The sequence below is a fragment of the Panthera pardus genome, unplaced genomic scaffold, assembly GCF_024362965.1.
Source record: "Panthera pardus isolate Hobbes unplaced genomic scaffold, ASM2436296v1 HiC_scaffold_15, whole genome shotgun sequence".
In the NCBI taxonomy this organism is placed as follows: domain Eukaryota; kingdom Metazoa; phylum Chordata; class Mammalia; order Carnivora; family Felidae; genus Panthera; species Panthera pardus.
This window is the reverse complement of record NW_026526710.1, coordinates 80,466,345-80,489,583: the sequence shown is the minus strand read 5'-3', so window position 1 is coordinate 80,489,583 and position 23,239 is coordinate 80,466,345. Positions and strand designations below refer to the sequence as shown.

Below are 23,239 nucleotides of genomic sequence, written 5' to 3'. Positions count from 1 at the left end.
TAATCAATGGAAAGGTTTTGGCAAAAGGTGTGGAGACTACACGCTTAATCTGCTTTTCCTTGAGGCTGTTTTAACTTGCTTTTGTCACTTAAAGACTTTCTTAGTTTTATCTCCTATTCTCCGGTAACTCAACATAATTATCTTTTCCAATTTTGCGAGGTTTTGAATTTTTCAAATCCCTTTCAATTACGCTCACAAGTTCTCAATTTCTTCCCAAGATCCTTTCTTTACAGTACCTTGCCAGCCAGCCAACTCTATTAACATTTTGTTTTCTAACTTCTCCCCCTAGATGCTGGGAAATAGAATTAAAAAGAAAATCGACTCTCAATCCAGAAATCCTCTCCACAGACATAACAGAGAAAGAAAACACTTCTTATTTTACACGCATTACACCAGAACGTGATACACATCACAGGCAGTTTGCTGAGAGACTGCAAAGCTGGAAAAACACCTGACCCTCTCTCCACTCAGGCAGGGACAACCCATCACCTGCACGTTCTCAAAGTAAACAATAACTCGTTTTAAATGAGGGGACCTGCCAGCACCATTTGTCACACACAGCTCATACTACATTCGCTTGGTAATTGGAGTGACCATCTATGTCAGCTAATTGGCTTTATCCAGAGGAAAAACAAACCTCTCATGGCTGTGTGACACAAAGTAGTTTTGCAGTTGGGAGCCTGGTGCCCACTGTAGGTTCCTGCCCTTCCGTAGAGGCGCTCTCTCCTTTGATGTTGACATTTCAAAGACTTGGTTCTCCAGTCCTTAAGAAAGGCACTCCTGGGTCTTAAAGCTGACAAAAGACCTATTTAGATTTCAAAAGAATTTATATATATGTTTCAAAGAGAGAAAGAAGTACTGACAATGATAAGTTTTCTAAAGTAAATGCTCCAGGAAAAAGGCAGGGAGAAGAAGCTCCTCCCCATGTTTAACAGAGAGAATTAAGCGTCTTATTTCTAATTTGTATTTGTCCTTACCAATTTGGGTCTTATTTAGAAGCTCATTAGACACGCAATCAGCTTACCAGGCAATCACAAGCTATTCCAAGAGGCAAGAGTTTCACCAAATGGCTAGCCCTGTGTGGTTTCATTCTCCCAGTGGTCATATACCATTTCCCTCTCCCCCTGCCCAACCGCCGTTTCAGTGCTACATATTTTAGGGCTATTCATTACTGCCACGCTCCTCCTGCTATCCGTTTCTATTAGGATCAAATTGATTTATCCTTAAATAACAAACAAAATCTCAGTGGTTTAACGCAACAGGAACTTCTCACTCATGCCCGTCCTCTTTGGTTCCGAACTGTCCTGGGTAACCTGGGCAACACCTGCATCCAAAAATGAAGCATACATCACTCTGCTCATAGCCCTTTGTTGGAACTGGTCTTATGGATCCCCAGACTGCACTGGATGTTGAAAAATGGAGGGGAGCGTGGACTATTTGGAGAACAGTACTATCCAGGCAAAAGGTGAGCGGAACTTCGAAAAGGTTTTTGGAAGGAAAGGAGCTGGAATTTCTCAAGCTGCAGTGGAAGAGTGACAGGAGGTGGCTGACACTCAGGACGGATGGATAGCATGAGCAAAGCATAGAGGTTCTTTATTAGCTTTTTTTTTTTTTTTTTTTTGCTGCTGGAGTTGAGTAAGAAGCAGAAAGTAGGCAGAAACTTTGTTGGAAAGGCAGACACTCAAAGCCAGAAGTGATTTTTAGGCCATGCCAAGACAAAAAACAAAAAAAAGGTCTTTATCTTATAGGCAGTGAGGAGTTGCTTTTAACACAGGCAAGTAAACACAGATGTAAGCTTTAGATATAACTATCTAGTGATGTTGTGGGATATCTTAATAATCAATCCTTTAACTTGCTAAATAATTTCAAACAAATAGAACAGCCAGGTGTCTTAGCCCATTTGGGGGCTCTAACAGCATAGCATCTACCGGGTGACTTATAAGCGAAAGAATTGTTTTTTCTCACAGTCCTGGTGACTGTAAGTTTAAGATCATGGCACAGGTGGATCTGGTGTCTGGAGAAACTTAATGGTTCATAAATGGCCATCTTCTCACTGTGTCCCCACATGGCAGAAGAGAGCTCTCTTGGGTCTCTTTTATAAGGGCAGTAATCCCATTCAGGAGGGCTCCATTCCATGAAAATTTGGTAAAAATGTTTTTTGTTAGGTCCACCTTCAGTGCTGATATGGGCATGAAATGAAATAATGGACTTTGAAAGCTATCAGATGAAATACATATTATAAGGGATGATCAAATTCAACACAGCACTGTCCAAGGCAATGTAGGGAGAGTCGAAAAGGGTCCCTTCCTTTGAAGAAATCAACATTCTTCCATGAAAAATGCTAAAGCACCAGACCATGATTTTATAGTTGTGCTGCAGAGTGTAATTAAAAAAACAGAGATTGTATTTTAACAAATGTGCTGAATATAAATGATTCTATCTGGGAAAGTGATCACCTCTGGGGGCAATGCACTTATCACTGTTTTGTTCAAGGTATTTTGACTGATTTCCAAAACCTTATTTAAGAGGAAATTTCAAAGTGAGTTAAGGTGTCACTTGTGATCAGTCTTGTGATTCTGGGTTCCTTTATTTTAATGACTGTGATAGACACTCCACAAGGCTCACACCACTGGGAGGCTGGTGGGCTGGGAGGAAGGAAGGGCTAAAATGGTCGTTTTTCTTTTCCTTCCTTCCTTCTTTCCTCCCTCTCTCTTCTTTCTTTCTTTCTTTCTTTCTTTCTTTCTTTCTTTCTTTCTTTCTCTCTCTCTCTTTCTTTTTCAGTTTTGTTGTTGTTTTTCAATTAAATAGCCACAGTCCTGTCAAAATCCCATACAAATGATAATATTTTAACTCTTCATTAGTCAAATGAGTAAACTTACCACTGATTTGAACGTTAATTTTTTCACTTTTTAAAACCTGTAATAGTTCACTCGTTAAAATAAAATGACCAGACTGATAACATGACCAGTCAAGGCATCTAGTTTTTTTGGACAGATGTTAAGCCTCTGACAACAAAAGTCTGGGAAGAGAATCAAAATTATAGCTCCACTGACATATTCAAGGTAGTGTTTTCCTTGGTGTTGAATAAATTCTAGATAAAGACTCTGGACTCATCAGTATCTTTATCTGTCACAGTCACACAGTATATTATATACGTGTGATCATGGTAGTAATTAATTCATGATGTGCATTTTAAGCTAGACCTGTATGTATTTCACTAAACTTTAAAGATTTAGAATTTTTTTTGGTTGGTTTGTTTTTTAGCACCAGCAAGAGACTAAAGAAAAAAAAAAGCAAAATTTTCATGTTGTGAAGGAAATTGAAATTGTGTCAAAATCAGATGTTTTGCAATAGCTGTTTCTCTATTCCCTTTTAAAGTTTTAAAAATTTATAAATTTACTAAATTAAATAATTTTAATTATCATAAATAAAAGAGATTAAACAAAGATTAAAAGAGGGGGGGAAGACCTAAATATTTTTAGCAATTTATGTATTCCAAACACTTCTTACAGACATCACAAAATGCTACAATATAGGTATTCTGGTCCTTATTGTCACAAAATAAGGGTGTAAAACCCAGAGACGAAAATCAATTTGCCTCATACATAGAAGAATCCGTATTTTAATGCAAATCTAACAGTTCTATAAAAAGACATGTTCTCCCATTATAATATAACTTTACTAACACATTTCAGGTTTCATGATGCAAATCAAAAGAAATACTTCGGTGGTGAATGTTCCTTGTTTCTAGCAGCAATTACCAATAGATGTTGGAAGTTTATCCTACCTTTTGGCACAATACGATATTAGAGTCTTAGAAAAGACTTTAGTGTAAAATGTAGAACAAAAATATATCTCAACACTACCAGATATGAGATTTCTTTTTCCTCCCAACTTCACTGAGGTATAATAGACAAATAAAAAAGGTATATATTTAAGGTATACGATGCACCTCTTTTTTACTAAAACAAATTTTTCGAGCAGTTGTAGTAGGTTCACAGCAAAAATGAGGGAAAGGTACGGATTTCCCATAATACTTCCTGCACCCACACATGAATAGTCTCCTCCATTATCAACCTCCACCACTAGAGTGGTACATTTGTTACAAGTGATGAACTCACACTTGACACCTCATGATCACCCAAAGCCCACAGTTTACACTAGGGTTTACTTCTGGTGTTGTAGTTTCTTTTGGTTTAGACAAATGTATAATAACATGAATCCATCAATACGGTATCATCCAGAGGATTTTTAATACTTTAAAAAAGTGCTCAGCCTGTTCATCCCCTAAACCCTGGCAACCACCACTCTTTTTTACTGTGTCATTGTTCTGCTTTTCCAGAATGTCATATAGTTGGAATTATATGGTATGCAGTTTTTCAAATTAAATTTCACTTACTAATAGGCGATTTAAGGTCTCTCCATGTCTTTTCATTGCTTCTTAGTTCATTTCTTTTTAGTGTTGAAAAGTCTTCCATTGTTTGGATGTACTGCATATTTTTTAATCCATTCGCCTACTGAAAGGACGTCCTGGTTGCTTCCAAGTTTTGGAAATTATGAATCAGGCTGCTCTCAACATCATGTGCAGGGTTGTGACCAGGCCTACATTTTCAACTCCTTTGGATAGTTGAAGTCAACCAAGGAGTTGACTTCTGGGTTGTACAGTAAGAGTATGTTTGGTTTTATAAGATGCGGTCCAATCGGCCTCTAACGTGGTTGTACCATTTTGCTTTCCCGTCAGCAATGAAAGAGAGCTCCTGTTGCTTCACATGCTTGCCAGCATTCAGGATTTTGGTCATTTTAACAGGTGTGTAGTGATAGGTAATTGTTTTAATTTGCATGCTCCTGAGGACCTGTGATACAGAGCACCTTTCCAAACGCTTATTTGCCATCTGTATGTTTGTATATCTTCTTTAATGAAGTGTCTGTTAAGGTCTTTTGTGTCTATTTTTCAACTGGGTTTTGTTTTCTTCTTATTGACCTTTAACAGTTCTTTGGATAACATAGTCCTTTATCAGATGTGTCCTTTGCAAATGGGTTCTCTCAGTTTGTGGCTTGTCTTCTCATTCTCTTGACATCATCTCTTGAAGAGTATAAATTTTTAGTTTTCATGAGGTCTAGCTTATCATTGTTTCTTTCATGGATCCTGCTTTTGGTGTTGTGCCTACGATGTGATATGTAATTGGGCCTACAATGTGCCTACAATGACCCAAGATCATTGAGGCGTTCTCCTATGTTATCTTCTAGGAGTTGCATGGTTTTGCATTTTATGTTTAGGTCTATGATCCATTTTTGAGTTAATTTTCGTAAAGTGTATAAATTGCATTTCTATTGTCTTGTCATGTCCATTGTCACAGATCAGTTGACTATACTTATGTGGGTCAATTTCTGAGCTATCCACTCTGATCCATTGATTTTTCTGTACTTTTTCATTAAAATCGCAGTCTTAATTACTTTAGCTTTATAGTAAGTCCTGAAGCTGGGCAGTGTCAGTATTCCAACTTTGTTCTTTTTCTTCAATATTGTGTTGGCTATTGTAACTATTTTTAGGTATCTGCTTAGTGGTGGTAAACATTCATAATATTCTGCAACCATCACCACAAATGCATTCTCATAACTCTTTTCATTCTGTAATTTGAAACTCTATATCCCTTAAGCAATAACTCCCCATTCCTTCTCCCCCAGCTCCTGGCAACCACTATTCAATTTTCTGCCTCTATGATTTTGGCTACTCTAAGTACCTCATATAAGTGGAATCATATAACATTTATCTTTTAGTGACTGGCTTAATCCACTTAGCATAATTTGCTCAAGGTTCACTTACATTGGAATAGATATCAGATTTTCTTCCTTTTTAAGGCTGAATAATACTCCATTGCATGCATATACCACATTTTTAAAATCCATATATCCATCACTGAGTAGTGGGTTGCTTCCAGGTTTTAGCTGTTATGAATAATACCCCTATGACCATACATGTACAAATATCTCTTTGACACCCTACTATCAATTCTTTTGGGTGTAGACTCAGAAGTATAATTGCCGGGTCATATGGTAGTTATATTTCAATATTTTGAGGAACCTCCATACAGTTCTGTACAGCTGCTCTACCACTTTCCATTCCTATCAACAGTGCACAAGCGTTCCAATTTCTGTTTTTGTTTTGTTTTGTTTTGATTGGTTTGATATAGCACCCCTGATGGGTGTGAGGTGATATCTTACTGCAGTTTTCATTTGCATTTCCTAAGGACTAGTGATATTGAGTATTTTTTCATGTACTTATTGGTCATTTATATATATTCTTTGGAGAAATGTCTGTTCAAGTCTTTTGCCCATTTTAACAATTGGCTTGTTTTGTTGTTGAGTTTTAGAAGTTCTCCATATATTCTGGATTATATAATCGCTTATTGGAGGTATGATTTGTAATTATTTTCTCTCATTCTGTGAGCTGCCTTTTATTCTGTTTATATTGTCTTTTTATACACAAATTCTTCAAATTTTCATTAAATCCAATTTGTCTCTCAGAGCCCGACCTGGAGCTTGAAATCATGAGCTGTGAGATCATGATCTGAGCTGAAGTTGGATGCCTAACAGACTGAGCCACCCAGGCATCCCTCAGATGCAGGGCTTTTTAATGAACATATGTTTTTATTTTTCTTGAGGAAATAACTCAGGAGCAGGATTACTTGGTCATATGTGAAGTATATGTTTAATTTTACATAAAAATACGCCCAAATTGCTTTCCTAAATGGGTATACCATTTTACATTCCCACCAACACATATATGAGGACCTTCTTGTTAACACTTGGTATTAGCAGATTTTTTTTTTTATTTTAGCCATTATAATAAGTAGATATTTGTATCTCATTGTGGGTTTTATTTGTATTTCCCTAATGGCTAATTAAGTTTGGCAACTTTTAGTGTCATTATTGGTCAAACAAATACCTCCTTTGACAAAATGTCTGCGCAAATCTTTTGCCTATTTTTTAAATTACAGGTTGTATGTTTGCTTATTACTACATTTTGAAGTTCTTTATATTCTGGATACAAATTCTTTGTCAAATATGTGACTTCTAAATCTTTCTCTAGAACTATGTCTTATCTTTTCATTCCCTTAAAAGTGTCTTTTGCAGAGCCAAGTTTTAAATTTTGATACAGTTCAGGGGTGGCTGGGTGGCTTAGTCATTTAAGTGTCAGACTTCGGCTCAGGTCATGATCTCAGGGTTCATGGGTTTGAGCCCCACATCAGTCTCTGTGCTGGCAGCTCAGAGACTGGAGCCTGCTTCGGATTCTGGGTCTCCCTCTCTCTCTCTGCCCTCCCCTGCTCATGCTCTGTCTCTGTGTCTGAAAAATAAATAAATGTTAAAAGAAATTTTTTAGGAGCGCCTGGGTGGGTCAGTTGGTTGAGCATCTAATTTCAGCGCAGGTCATGATCTCACAGTTCATGAGTGTGAGCCCCACATCGGGCTCTGTGCTGACAGCTCAGAGCCTGGAGCCCGCTTCAGATTCTGTGTCTCCCTTTCTCTCTGCCCCTCCCCAACTTATGCGTGCGTGCGTCCATGCTCTCTCTCTCTCAGAAATAAACATTAATAGATAAATACATAAGTAAAAAGATTTTTTAAAAAATTTTACACAGATCAGTTTATATATATATATGTTTATATATATATATATATATATTTATTTATCTTATTTATATATATTATATATGTTATATATATTTTATATATTTTTATATATAACATTTATATATATATTTATATTTATACATATATATATTTTTTAGGTCATGGTTTGGTGTTATATTTAAGAGCTCTCTGTCTTATCTTTCCTTTTAACTAATTGGTCATGCATTAGAGAAGGAAGGACCTCTCTCTGCATTCATGAACAAAATGGTTTAGGAATAAATTATGTCTACCTGTGACATCACAGAATCCTTGCTTATGGCACACATAACTGCTTCCATTAACCATCTTACCAAAGGAATCACATTACCATAAGTATTGTTTTACATGTTTAATTGTTAAAATCTGTAACCAGATTTTCCCTAAGCTTCCAAATAAAGACAATATTATCAAAGTTAGTTAAGACATATATTTTAAGCACCAGTTTTGTTATATTAAGCATTATGCTGAAAAGGGAGGTTATGTTTTGAACAATAGTTTTCTAAAAAAGGATTTGGGCCTCACTTGAATTTCGTTATGCAGCCATTTGAACTCATTCTGATGTTTGCTTGTAATATTTATGAGGTTATATGAAGTGCAGATGCCACCTCAGCAGTTAAAGACATAATTTTGCCTTCCACAGGATAAAATTGCACACAATCCTGAATCCTATGACTTCCTCTGCAGGTCTGGATGTCTTTTCTGGGTTTTTTTGGAGAAAAATAAGCTGCAAGGTAAATTGGTGGTTTTTTACTCTCAAAATGCAAACTTATAATCATTATGGTAAAAAAGCAATTGCTCTAAGCTGGCGTGACACTGTGAATTCATCTCCCAAACGCCACACTTCCCCAGGAACAATTCCTACCGAAAGCTTCCTGGTCTTTGTTCTCCTGTTCCCATTCCTGCCATGTGCTCCCTCAAGTTCACGGTGTATGATCATAATCATGAGGATGTGTGAGGTGTGTTCCCCCAGAAAGAATGATCTAGCTCCTCTCCTGTGTATTTTTATATTTTGTTGGTACAGAAGAATTTAACAATGCATTTGAAAAAAGTCTGTCAGTGAAAAAAAGTATATTTTGGCATATCCAATTTATTACTTTCCAGTACATGCAGTAGTATAAATAAATGCTAAAAATGGCTACCAAATAATATGCTTTGTGCAAAAAAGCCAATAAAATAAAACCCAGAAAATGCAGATCTTCAAGGTTTGCTGGGATGACTGGCCAGGTCTCACCTGCCAATCTGTCCTTTAAATTGCCTTCATCACCCACTCTCCCCCTCCCCTCCACCACCCCACCCCCCTCCCCCACCCTGGGTCCTGACTCAGGGAACACAATGTCCTGCTTTTATTTCCCTGGATCAAGCATGGCCAGACTTTCTGTCCTTGGCTTCCTTTCACAAGAGTGGGATTGTCTGAAATTTACAAAATAGATGCCTAGAATAATGGTCAATAGTCCAATTATTAAAGGGCAAAGGACACCCAAATTTAGAGAAGGAAAAAAATACAAATGAACAGTATATACAAGGACAGACCTCCAATCATAAAGATAAAGACCAAAATGAAAAGAACAAAGAGAGATGTCAAAGTCCTTGATTGAAATAGAAACATCTTAAATCATCATTTTAGTGCTTGTGGTTATAGGGTCAAAAAGAGCCGTCTCTTTGCCCCATTAGAGGATGTATGAATTGATATGACTTTCCTTGAAAGCAGTTTGCTCTTTTGTGAAGACGTTGAAAACATTCACGTCCTTTGACCCAGTAGGACTTTAAAAAGGCTTTGCTAAGGAAATAATCAGAGATTTGCACAACTTTTCACAGATGGTCAGTGGGGCTTTATTTAGAATAGTTTATTTTGGAAACATCTTAATGTTACATTAATGATGGCATAGCCATATGTGCAGAGGCCACACAGCCATTAGCATCTTGATTTTAAAGGACTCAGAGATGACTTCTCAGTATCATATTAGGTGAAAATGAAGGATAAACATCTTTAGTTCCATCGATTTTAAAACATACTGGAAAGAAGTACATCAAGATATTCAAAGCAGTTATCTTAGGATGGAGAAACTATGAGTGAGTTTTAAGCTTTTCTTTCCAACATCTCCTTCAAGTCTGTATTAACTTTTTAATCAGACAATATAGGTATCAAAAAAAATTCTCAATACGAAGGAAAAATGGAGACTGACATAGAGAATATAGAAAGCGTACCACCTGGCCAGGTTACAAAAACAGATTTCTGATCTTGTGGTACCTCTCTAGGAATAAAGGCCTAGTTGTACCTCACAGCTTCAAGACTCCCTGTCCAGAGAGTGCCTGAGGCTCTTTTTCCTTCCTTGGCCCCATTCCTTCCAGAGGAAGTATTTTATTATAAAAGTAACAAATGCTTGTTGCCAAATATCCAAATGGCATGAAAGAATATAACATAGACCGATCATAGACTGGTTAATGTTCTATGTTCTTTTCCCACAATTTGTTTCACATGGAAAACACTGGAGCATAACTTGCAGATAATAATACCAATATTAAAAAAATAAGAATGCCAATATTTAGTAAACAATTCTGTGTGTTTTGACACACGTCAGGATATAGGACATTTTTCGTCACCCCCCAGATTTCCTTAGTTGCAGTCCATTCCCTCCCAACCTCACCCTCAGTGCCAGGCAACCACTGATCTGCTTTCTGTCCCTATAAATTAAGTTTTGCCTCTTGTAGGGTTTTCTGGAAATGAAAACATACATATTGCTTAGAATAATGTTTTTGAGATCCACCTACATTGAGTGTCCCGGGTAGGTGGTATTCTGTTGTGTAACTACATTATAATTTGTCTGTCCACTTATTGGTGGACATTTAAATTGTTTCCAGTTTTGGACTGTTACACATGAAGTTGCTCTGACCCTCTCAACACAAGTATTCATGTGTTGTTTGGGGGCAGTTGGTAGGTAACTATCAGACAAGATCGGGCATGTTCAGGGTGGTATGGCCGCAGACAGTTGATAGGTAAGTATCTAGGAGTAAAATTGCTCTGTCATATGGTGTATGTAAAAAACTGCCAAACTCATACTTGAAGTGATGTTCTACCTTCCATTTGTGTCGGCCATGACACCAAGTCAAGAGCTGTTCCTTCCCCAGTTGACAGTGTCAGGGTTTTGTCATGTTTTCTCTTTTGCTAGAGGGGAGAATATACTGGTGTCTTCTTGTGGTTTTAACCCATATTTCCTCGGAACTCATGATGATAATAAGCATCCTTTCTTGTTTGTACTGTTTATCGGCGTATCTTCTTTTATAACTGGTCCAACATTTTTTTGCCTACTTTATGAATGGATTATTTGCTTCTTATTTTGGGTTGAGAGTTCTTTAAGGATCACAAATATAAACATCGTCAGACACATGATTTATGAATTTTTTCCCCTGTCTAGTGCTTGCCTTTTCATTTTCTATAAGATGTCTTTTAAAGAGTAGATGTTAATTTTGATGAAATTATAAATATTTTTTCTTTGGATTGTGGTTTTGGTTTAGTATTTAAGAAACGTTTGCCTATTTCCAATCAAAAAGAATGAAATCTCGCCATTTGCAACTACGTGGATGGAACTGGAGGGTATTATGCTAAGTGAAATTAGTCAGAGAGAGACAAAAATCATATGACTTCACTCATATGAGGACTTTAAGAGAACATAAGGGAAGGGAAACAAAAAGAATATAAAAACAGGGAGGGGGACAAAACAGAAGAGACTCATAAATATGGAGAACAAACTGAGGGTTGCTGGAGGGGTTGTGGGAGGAGGGATGAGCTAAATGGGTAAGGGGCACTAAGGAATCTACTCCCGAAATCATTGTTTCACTATATGCTAACTAATTTGGATGTAAATTTTAAAAAATAAAAAATAAAATTAAAAAGAAAGAAATGTTTGGCTATTTCAAGGTTACAAATATTTTCCTGTTTTCTGTTATAAATTTTATAATTTTAGTTTTGTTATGTAAATATATATGCATTTGGAGTTTGGTGGAGTGTATTAGCTTGAGCTGCCATAACAAATAACCATGGACAAGGGGGCTTAAAGAATAGACATTTATTTTCACATACTTCTGGAAGCTGGAAGTCCAAGATCAAGGTGTCACTATGGTCAATTTCTGGTGAGGATTCTCTTTGTTTCTTGTAGATGGCCACCTTCTCCTTGTGGCCACCTCACATGGCAGGACAGAGAAAGCAGCTTTCTGGTATCTCTTCTTATAAGGACCTTAATCCTACCATGATGCCCCACCCTCATGGTCTCATTTAAACTGAATTGTCTTCCAAAGGCCCCAAAATCTCAGCTCCAAATACCATCACACTTGGGAATTAGGGTTTCAATATATGAATATTGCTGTGGAAGCGGGGGAGGGGGGCACAATTCAGAATTCAGTCCATGCAAGTGAGGTAAGAGCTGAGGTTCATGTTTCTCCTAATGGGTATCTGGTTGTTCCCACACCATTTGTTTCTTTTTCACATTAAATTAACACAGCAGATTAACAAATAAATAAATCGGCCATATATGTAGGTGTCCATTTTGAACTCTTCATTCTTTTCTGGTGATTGTTAGGTCTATTCTTATGTCACTATCACATAGTCTTGATTATTGTGGCTTCGTAACAAGGATTAAAATAGGGTAGTAGAAATCCATCAGATATGTGCTTTTCCAAATTGCTTTTGCTACTCTAGGTCTTTTGTAATTCGAAATACCTTTTAGAATCAACTTGACATTTGATTTAGAAAAGTCCTTTGGGATTGTTGACATTAAAATGAATGTGCCCATTGATTTGGAGAGGACTGTTATCTTATGAATACAGCGTCTTCCAATTCACAAATGTGGTATATACCTTCATTTATTTTGGTCTTCTTTAATTTCTCTTAGTCATATTTTGTGGTTTTCAATGTATAGGTCTTGCACATATTTTGTTAAAATAACCTATACATATTTCATATTTTTATGAGATTAGAAGAGATATTCAAAACATTTTCCCTTCCAATTATGCATTGCTTATATATAAAATAAAATTGATTTTTGTATATTGACCTTATATGCTGCAACCATGCTAAATTCACTTCTTAGTTCTAGTAGCTTTTTGTCTAGATTCCTTTAGGTTTTTTCCCTTAATGTACTTAAGGGTAAGGAAGTTTGATTTTCATTGCTCTACACTCTGATTTTCCCGCAGGCAATACTACTGGAGTGTAACTCATTCCAAAGAATTACACACGGTAAATGAGAGAGTTCTTGTATATCTGCTGACTCTTCAATGAAATAGGCACCTAGTAACCCATAAAATTATGTTCCAAGCACCAGTTAGCACAAAGACAGCCGTTCGGTATTTTCCCCTTATTTGTACTCTGAAGTCTTGCTGTACCAGACCCATTTCCGCCTCAAAGTCCTGACTCATGACAGGTAACACTGATTTTTATTCTCAGACACTGAGTTTCTAATGATTTTTCCAGCATTTGAATGCCGGCTTCTCCCAAGCTTTTTGCTTGGCTCATCTCTCCCCGCATTTCCAGTTTTGGCTAAGGATGTGCCTTAGCAGAGTTCTCTAAGAATAGAGATCTTCAGAGATAAGTAGAAGCTTCGTTCAGAAAGTGGAAAATAAATACATAATTTCTGAGAAGCGTACGTAATCATGGTTTCTTAAATGCCCATCGCGTGACAGTACTGTGCTGTGTGCTGCTTTCCGATCACAAACTCAATCTCTACAAATTTATGTAGGAGGTAGAGATGATACTACTTCTAATGCAAAGAAGAAAACTGGAAGCTATTAACAAGTGACAGAGCAATGACCTAAATCTAGTTCTCTCCGATTCCCAGGCACGGAGGAGCTTGGGTGTCAAGATGATTTTTAAATATTATTATTTATTAAGAAGTTATTCTGATAAAAAGTGTAGAAAACAATTATCTCCTAAACCAACAAAACTAAACAAACAAGAAAACAAAAATAAAACATAAAAACCTTGAAGACTGTGGTCCTTACCTACTCTGATATGTTTTATTTTTTAATGTATCTTAAAATTATTAAAAATTACCAAGATCACAGAAGACCAATTAATAGTGACTGTCAGATAAACCAAGTTGCACATCAGGTAGTTGGATGTTTTGGTTGAGAATATCAACTTAAACACCGGTGGAGAGCCAGTCTGTTCCCCTTAAAGACTTTGAAGAATCAAGAAAGAAACTGGCAAAAGCTAACGTGAACATTTATAAATGGAGTGAAAATTCTCCATAACCACCATAAAAGAAAAAGAAACCTTACTGTTATTCAAAATCCTGAGAAGATGCCTTCTGAAATGAGGGGACAGACAGGTAACAGTATTGAGGCTCCTCAAAAATTAAAAATGGAAATACCATATGATCTAGTAATCGCACCACTGGGTATTTCCAAAGAAAATGAAACCACGAATTCAAAAAGATGTATACACCCCTATATTTAAAACAACATTACTTATAATAGCCAACATGTAGAAGCAACCAAAATGCCCATTCACAGATGAGTGCATAAAGAAGATGTGGTATGTTCCCACCTCCTGCACACTCATATATACACAGTAGACTTAGCCTTTAAAAAGAATGAAGTTTTGCCATTTGCAACAAGAATGGACCTAGAGGGTGTTATGCTAAGTGAAATAAGTCAGACAGAAAAAGACAAATGCCATATTATTTCTCTTATATGTGGAATCTAAAAAACAAAACAAAACAAACGAGCAAACACACAAACAAACAAACACCAAACAGACACACAAATACAGAGAGCAAACTGGTGGTTGCCAGAAAGCCGTGGGACAGGGAGAATGGAAACAGATGAAGATTACCTTCTGGTTATGAAATAAAGTAAGTGAGTCATGGAAGAAAAGTACAGCACAGGGCATATAGTCAGTAACATTGTAATGACACTATATGATGACAGATGGTGACATGGTGACACCCTTATCATGGTGAGCACTGAGAATGCATGGAATTATCAAATCATTATGTTGTAACCCTGAAACCAATATAACACTGCGTGTCAACTACATGTTAATAATAAATAATAAAAAAAAAAAGAAAATAGGAAAATAGGAACACCTAGGGGAAAAATCCAGAGGAGGGAATTTTGGGGGTAATGTTATTAAGTAATGAAAATAAACCATCACTTTTTTCTATACGTACATTAACTTTTATGACCAGTAAAAAAAAATGTATCGGAAACCTTAGGTCAGTGAGTAAGTTATAATCCCTTTTTCATAACCCTATACATTTTAAAATAGTATATATGCCCCAAAGTATTCATTTTCTTAAGAGAATTATTTCCTAACAGTTATCTAAAATGTGATTACTCTTATTACTGTCAATATCTAGGCAGATTGGAAATAGACAGTTGAGTGAACTCATAACCACTAAGTAACCACAGGATTAGAGCCTCTTAGAGAAATCAGTGTAGTAGAGGGTTTAATATAACCTAGTGCAAAACTGAGTGGTAGAATTACTTCAGCTCAGCTCAACTTATTTTCTCCCCTCCGCTTAAAATTCTAAAAAATATATGGCCTTGACCTAACCTAGATGGATATTATTAGAACCTGACCTTGAGTAAGTATTTAGTAGTTTTGTAAGAACAAAGTTATGAAATTAAGATTGCTGTATCAAGTACAATAAAACTTTGCTAAAATTATCTTATAATGTCACAGATTCATTTTCAGAATGTGATAAATCATGTCCCCAGTGTGAAGACCGATACGTTAAACATCTCTTATTATACAGAATCCCCAAATCTAAGTAGGTCTTGTCTTGTATATGTGACAACAACATCACAAACGGGTAGGGGTCATTGCACAAAGATATTCACTTAGCTGGTTGAAGCTCATGTCTAAACTTCTGTCTGTAAAGTGTGATTATGAAACAACCACTCATTTAAAACATTTATGGATTCCAATCATATGCTATAATTAAGAAACCAACATACTTGCTTTTGACATACTGTATTTAAAATCTGTGTTATACATTTCATATGTTACATATTTCAAAATATTTCTTCAGTCACTCTGAATTAACATTTACACTTAATTAATGTTAACATAAAAATCTGGATAAATGAATACTGGACTAATTTATCGGCAATAATAATATCGGCAATATTAAAATGTAATATTTAAACAATTTAATATAAAACTCCTTTCAAAATTTTTTTGCTTACAAAGAACTCACAAAAATAAGGCTAGTAGGGACATGTTGAATTTTATGGGAATCCTATTGCACTGATAATATTATTGGATACACTAAAAATATAGGATTGTAATAATATTGCAAACCATATGGCATGATAGAAATAATTATGAAATCAGTTTGAGGCCAGTGTAAAAGACTGAAATTTTTTAGAATGGGGTAATTAACCTGTCATAGAATGAACACACTTTATTTAGATTATCAACACGAATCTGAGGAAGGCACCTCCTCTGATGTTGGAATGACCACTGGGTGTTGTATGGAAACCAATTTGACAATAAATTTCATATTAAAAAAAACAAAAAAGAATCTGGAGAAATTATATATTTGGTCATTTGTACCCTTTCCAAACACAGTGGTCATCCTGGGCAGATGGACAGAACCTTTCCTTCAGGAGTTTATTTTTCACCCACCCCCTGGTTGTGACACTTAGAGCTTACCTTCCTGACTCAAAGGTGAACCACGTTGAGTCCCGTCCATATCTCCTCAGTGAGCTGAGAGGCCACATCACCAGTTTGACCTTGGCATTGTGGATATCCCAGAGATAGATATTCTCATGAGTGATCTGCATTGTGCATTCGCCATAAATATCCAGATTTGGTGTAGGCATAAGGTATACATTGAATCTCTCTGCAGAGGAACAAAGAATGGTGCAAATTAAGTGAAAACAGGTATGAGTCTTTATGGTAGCACTGTATTAATTTGTGTAACTACCTACAGCCTTCAGAAAACATTACTGTGTCCCTCGGGAACACCGGTACATGGTGCGAAACACTACCTTTTTCCATGTGATGTGTGAGAAAATGAGTTAATTATAATATTTTTTTTTCTTTTTAGAGAGAGAATGTGCAATATGGGGAGACGGATGGGGAGAGAGAGAGAGAGAGAGAGAGAGAGACAGAGACAGAGAGAATCCGAAGCAGGCTCCACACTCAGCACAGAGCCTGATGTAGGGCTCAATCCCATGACCCTGGGATCATGACCTGAGCCAAAATCAAGAGTTGGATGCTCAACAGACAGGGCCACCCAAGCACCCCAGTTAAACTATTCTTAATCAATAATTCATTCACTCACTCATTCTACACTTTGTGTTGCATTGTGTTCTCTGTGGTGAGGATGAAATGGTGAAATTGTACAACGGAAACATAAGGGTAAAAGCTAAGTGAGGTCTCTGCCAAAATGATGCTTAGTGGCTGCTACTTCACACAATCTTAAATGCAAGCCATAGATATAACTCCTGCGAGGAATGTCTTATTTAATTTAAGGAAGAATTTACTCAATTTTACCTTCGTGTTATGAAGCTTTTAATGCACACCTAGACTGACTCTCAAAACACACTGTATTCACAGTCACATTCAGCATATGATAATTGCAGATAGCCATTATTTACTTCTGCAGGACTTCAGATATTGTTTTGTTAAGCAAACAAACATATATAGCCACTTTCATTCTTGGGTATTCTACAGTTGAAAATCTGACTATCAGGCAACAATCCCAAACCTTGCTTTATAACTTGTGTATCTCAAAGGCTACTGCAAAGTTCCACAGCCCTTGATCCCCATTTAAATGCATCAGATGCACTTTATAAAAAATAAGGTTAGTTCATAAGTTCCAGGCAGCAAAGAACTTGGTATGACCTATAAATTGTCCTATAAAATATCCCCAATTCCAAGCACCACATTCTTGGTTTATAGCAAGCAATCAATAAATAAGCATTGGTTAACTTATAGGAATGAAATAAATATATCCCATGACGAATATGCACCGCAAGAATTGAGGAATTATAAAAAGAATAATGTCATGATAATAAAAAGTTTAAGAACTGCTGGCAGATACATCTTTGTGAGTTTGAATTTAATTGTGAATTGTGCTTGAAAGGCAGTGCTGTTGAATTAATGATTTTGAGAGGCATAATGGTGCAGCTGCAGTTGAGAAAGGATTGATATGTTTAAGAATGTGCCATCATCCATCATAATGCCACCATTTGAAATACTGAGTGTTTATTGGTACTGAGCTGGAATTGTCTATATAATAGAAAGAATCTTTTCTGTGGCAGGTACTTTGCAGAGAATTGCTTTGCTGATGCCAAAAAAACAAAACAAAAAATTCAGATTCCAAATGGGTTAAATTTAATTTAAGCATGATAGCTGGAAATGTAGTAACCAAATGGACCATATTTATATTCAAGTGTCTAGATATTTTTGACCAGAATAATCTAATTCAATTTTTTACTTGGATTATTGACCCATAAAACTAATATGTATATGGATTTCACATTCATATCCTCCAGAAGAGAAAAACAAGATAAATTACATAGCTGAAGCAATGAAGAAAGATCATTGCCCCATTAATTATCTGCAATAAAAAGTGTATATATATATATATATATATATATATATATATTCCATAAATCTTAAAATTCTTGTGTACAATCAAAGTCTCAATATTTTGCATTAAATACATCACTCACATTGCCACCACATTTCACACACCAATGGGATTACAAGTAGCAGATCAAAGGGGCCTGATCTCATGTAAGAGTATAAATGAAAGTTGGACCCAACAGAGTGACTCATGCATACAGATAATGCGTGAATAGAAATCTTTTCTTTGGCCAAGACCCTTTTGATGTTCAGCTTTTATATTTGGAAGTAATCGTATGTCAGTGGCATCTGTTGAGGAGAGGTAAAATGCTTTTGCTATAAAAGTGGAATGTAAAACCTTCCTCTAAATTCCTTCCTTTCTATCAATTACAGAGTCTGAAGATAGCAACCAAAGAGTCATTGCCAACATGCCAAGAAATAACACTTCTTGTAAAATATTGAAATAAACATCATTAACCAATTTTAGTGTTGCTTAAGGCTGCATTGACCCTTGATATTCACACCCATAGTTTGATATCTGAAAAAAAAATCATGTAAAAAAAATAAACCTGACATCATGTGTCCTCGAAATGGATGACACATGAAAAATCACCTATAACCCATGGAGTATTACAGAGGACCCAAAGAACCATTGCATTTTCACCGAAATGTCTGTGTGCTCTAATGTAAGCAGATAAAACCTAGAAAAAATAAACAGAGAAAGGGTACAATCATCACAATGGACATTAAAGAAATATGGAACTGGAAAACTGAAAAATAATGAATAATTGAATTTCATACGATTCACATGATATAGGGCTCTAGATGTCAAAATTGGTGAGGTACATTTACAAACAAATACATAGATATCAGATAACCTGCCCCAAGGGACTCCTTCCTGGGCCAGCTGTAGGTGATATCAAGCAGGTAAAATGTATTGCCGTGACCTTCTTGTCTGCCTTCCACTCCCCCAGGCTTCACACACTTTGCTACCTAGCAACTCATGGTAAGCCCTTCTTGTTAATGTCTAGAACGTGCCAACCTTCCTTTTGATACTATTTCTTTCATCCCACAAAAAGGATTATTCTAAGAAATTTTATTTTTGGTTTTTAAATATTCAAAATCTATTTCATCCTAATGGGTAATTTCCAAGGATTTGAGATTCAATTAAAAAGTAGACTAATTTAATCCAGCAGAGAATGAAGGCAGCTCAAGTTATCTAGTAAATTCTTCTTCTTTGAATCCATTTTCATGGAAAAAATCTTCCCACATTTACAAGGAGTAAATCATTTTGTGCCCTTAGTAATGTAAAATATGCTGCTTCACTAAAATTTGTGATGCTTTCCACTGGAAAGACCATTTCAATGTGAAATAGCTAAAATTGGCCCCCCTGAAGTGACTTTTTAAACTATTTAACTTTGCGAAATAATTGTATGAGGCAGGTGTTTTAACCACCCTCTTATCATGTCACCTTCTCACATAAGAGCCTACCTTTGGGTTTTACTGCTGAGAGCGCTGGTTTTCAGACATTAATGTGCATCAAAATGACCTGAAGGGCTTGCTTGAACATAGATTGCTGGGCGCACTCCACCCTTCTCATTTTTGATACAGTAGGTCCAGGCCGGGCCGTTCAATTTGCATTTCTACTTGTTTCCAGAGGATGTTGATGCCGCTGCCCTGGGGACCACACTGTGAGAAATGCTGATGTGAAGAACCCATTTTAGAGTATTGCCAAGGAAGTAGTGGCATCAGAGGAACTACGAGGGATGCTTTGAAAGTGATACTATGTTCCAGTAGAACAAACCGGCACACTTAATTCAAAGCTGTTCTTTAATTTCTGCTCAAATAGACTAATCCCATCTCTACTGACTCATGACCGAGCCGGCAGGAAAGAGTTCTTATGCCAATTGGAACAAAAGAAGTGAAAGGCATAGGAAGAAAGGAGGTCTATGAAATTTTTCAATTCATCAGGGTATGTATGTATATTCCCATTATTTTATTTATTATTATTATTTTTATTTGAGAGAGAGTGTGTGGGGGAGGGGCAGAGGGAGAGAGAGAATCTTTTATTTTATTTTTTTTAAATTTTTTTTTAACGTTTATTTATTTTTGAGACCGAGAGAGACAGAGCATGAACGGGGGAGGGTCAGAGAGAGGGAGACACAGAATCTGAAACAGGCTCCAGGCTCTGAGCTGTCAGCACAGAGCCCGATGCGGGGCTCGAACTCACCGACCGTGAGATCGTGACCTGAGCCGAAGTGGGCCGCTTAACCAACTGAGCCACCCAGGTGCCCCGGAGGGAGAGAGAATCTTAAGCAGGCTCCACACTCAGCATGAAGCCTGACACAGGGCTAGATCCCATGACCTTGGGATCATGACCTGAGCTGAAATCAAGAGTTGGATGCCCAACTGACTGAGCCACCCAGGCGCCCCTCTGACTATTTTCTTTTAAGGTAATCAACAATAACAGAACACTGTTAAGACACGCTAAACAACACATTTCCAAGCACCCAAAAGAATTAGGAAAGAAACGAAGCTGTTTAGTGTATGTGCTGCCGAAGCAGACACAGAAACTAGCTGTTTAAATGCAATATCCTAAACCATGGATAAAAATTCTACCAACATTAAGTCTTGTGAAGACTGCTGAATATGTGAAGAGAGAAATATTTGAAAAGGTTAAATAAAAAAAATATTAGATTAAAATGTACTCAGACATATGAAACTACAGAATTCTAGAGTGGAAAAAAAAATCCCAAACGGTGCCCATGAGATTGTATTTTGACAAAATTTTGGTTTATATAATGGCCAACATATGAGAAAGCATAATTTAATTTTAAATGGCCAAAAACAATAGCAAGGTGAAGTATTTACAAAATGATTTGTTATATCCAACAAAGATGCTTCTTACTATTATTGAATCTGCTATTGCGTTTACAAGGGCATTTCTACTCTAGGGGTGGATTAAGAGGTCCAAAGGAATAGACTACACCCCAAAAGTCCTGGGACCAGAGTCCAGGTGGGAACCACAAGAACAGTCCAAGGGGACTACAAAACAAGGTTTGGTCAAATTGAATTGGACAAGGTCTGGCAAGAAAGGGTAGCTACACTCAGGCGAAATGGTTCTGGAAAAGGCATAGTGAGACCTCGGGTGATGTGTGAAGATTGAATGGGTCATCAGCTCTGAGAAAGACAGAAACCTTTCTTTCTCAGCCGATGAGGTTTTAAATGGATCTGGTTTGAGGCAGGAACATTCCAACTATAGCTATTAGCTTGAGCCTGACAGGTGGAGACAAGTGGAGCATGCAGGGGCTATAGGAAACAGAGCATCAGAGTTACGTTTTGTTTTTTTAATGTTTTATTTATTTTTATTTTTTAAATTATTTTTTTAAGTTTATGTATTTATTTTGAGAGAGAGAGAGAGCATGAGTGAGTGTATGCAGGGGAGGGGCAGAGAGAGAGAATCCCAAGTAGGCTCTGGGCCATCTACATGGATTTGGATGCAGGCCTCGATTCCATGACCCTGGGATTATGACCAGAGCCCAAATCAAGATTCAGATGCTCAACTGACTGAGCCACCCAGGCACCCCAGATCACAGATGCAAGTTTCTAACATGAAGCAAAACATCATCTAGTGAGTAATAGAACACGACAGGATGATGAACTCTTTGACCAGTTTCTTGATAATTTCCATCTCGTAACATTGCAAACGGAAAATTGGTTTTAAAGGAAGAACCATACTAACAACAAACACATGTGCTCCCTTATAATTAATTGGAGTATTTTTTTAATGTTTACTTATTTTTGAGAGCAAGTACTGGTAGGGGAGGGGCAGAGAGAGAGGGGGTCAGAGGATCCAAAGCGGGCTCTGAGCTGACAGCAGAGAACCCAATGCGGGGCTTGAACTCATGAACCCAACCAAGAGATCCTGACCTGAGCTGAAGTCGGATGCTCAACCGCTGAGCCACCCAGGTGCCCCTGGAGTATTCTTTAAAATATAGGCTTTTGGAATGTAGGTATTGAATAATTTTGTGCGTCTAGCACATAGTGAACATTCAGCTCATTGTGGCTGCCTGAACACAAAATGCATCTTTTGCATGTTTGTTACTTAGACTAAATTTGGGAAATGTCTATTGGATGTCAATTCATTCCTTTTTTTTCAAAGAAGGATTCTGATAAGTTTTCATTGTTAGCTGACTGCAGGACACTCATATCCTTTCTATCCATCCCACTTCTCCTGAGACTTCAGAAGGTTGGGTCAAAAAAAGGACGGAACATGGAACTAAGTATTATGCCTAAATGTTTGGAAACCAAGAAATCTGTAAATATTAACACCCATCTGGTGTTCCACAGGGAGATGTTAAATTTTACAGTAACTTCAGCTAAGCAGGTGAGTGTGAGCTCCTAATCTTTTACCTTCTCTTCCTTTTAAATTCCAAGCATAGCTCAAAAGGAGAAGCCCCACAAAAAGAAAAGAATTCTTTAGCTCTTTGGCGACATCCCTAATTTTCTGAATTTCATTTCCAGGATCTTCCAGAGAGTAGAGGCTTATATATTTGTTGAAGTTCATTAGCGAAAATGTGTAGGTATTATTTAAATTAAATAGCTTGAAGAAAATTAATAATTACACCTAATATACATATAAAATAATTACATATATGTAAAAACTGATTTTGTCATGATTAGCAATAGCTGTAAATAATTGGTTAACTCATTTATAATTCTGGATTTCACTTAGTTGTTTGTATGAGCCAGTGATTCCTGAAAGTAACACTCACTCTATATGCAACTTACTGCTCACTATAACTTTAAATATTTAAGGGAGAGAGAATTAAATTGTTTTTTTTCCAAAATGTCACGTGATCAGAAAAGTCACTGTTTATGGAAAGCATTTGTTTAAATTAAATTTATTACTGCAGCTGGTTCATTAAAAGATCCAAACTTTGTCGTCTCATCAAATGCGGAAACGTATCTTGTCTTGTTGGTGACCTTTATCTT

At 36.7% G+C, this 23,239-nt stretch overlaps 1 protein-coding gene across 1 annotated transcript in view; it reads right to left on the bottom strand.

Annotated features, from left to right (window-relative positions):
* Positions 1-23,239, bottom strand: part of DOK6 (docking protein 6) — a 364,564-nt gene that overhangs the window by 123,727 nt on the left and 217,598 nt on the right. The window contains exon 5 of the mRNA XM_019432554.2: positions 16,322-16,511. Coding sequence (XP_019288099.1) covers positions 16,322-16,511 — 190 coding nt within the window. The remainder of the gene's footprint in view (positions 1-16,321; positions 16,512-23,239) is intronic.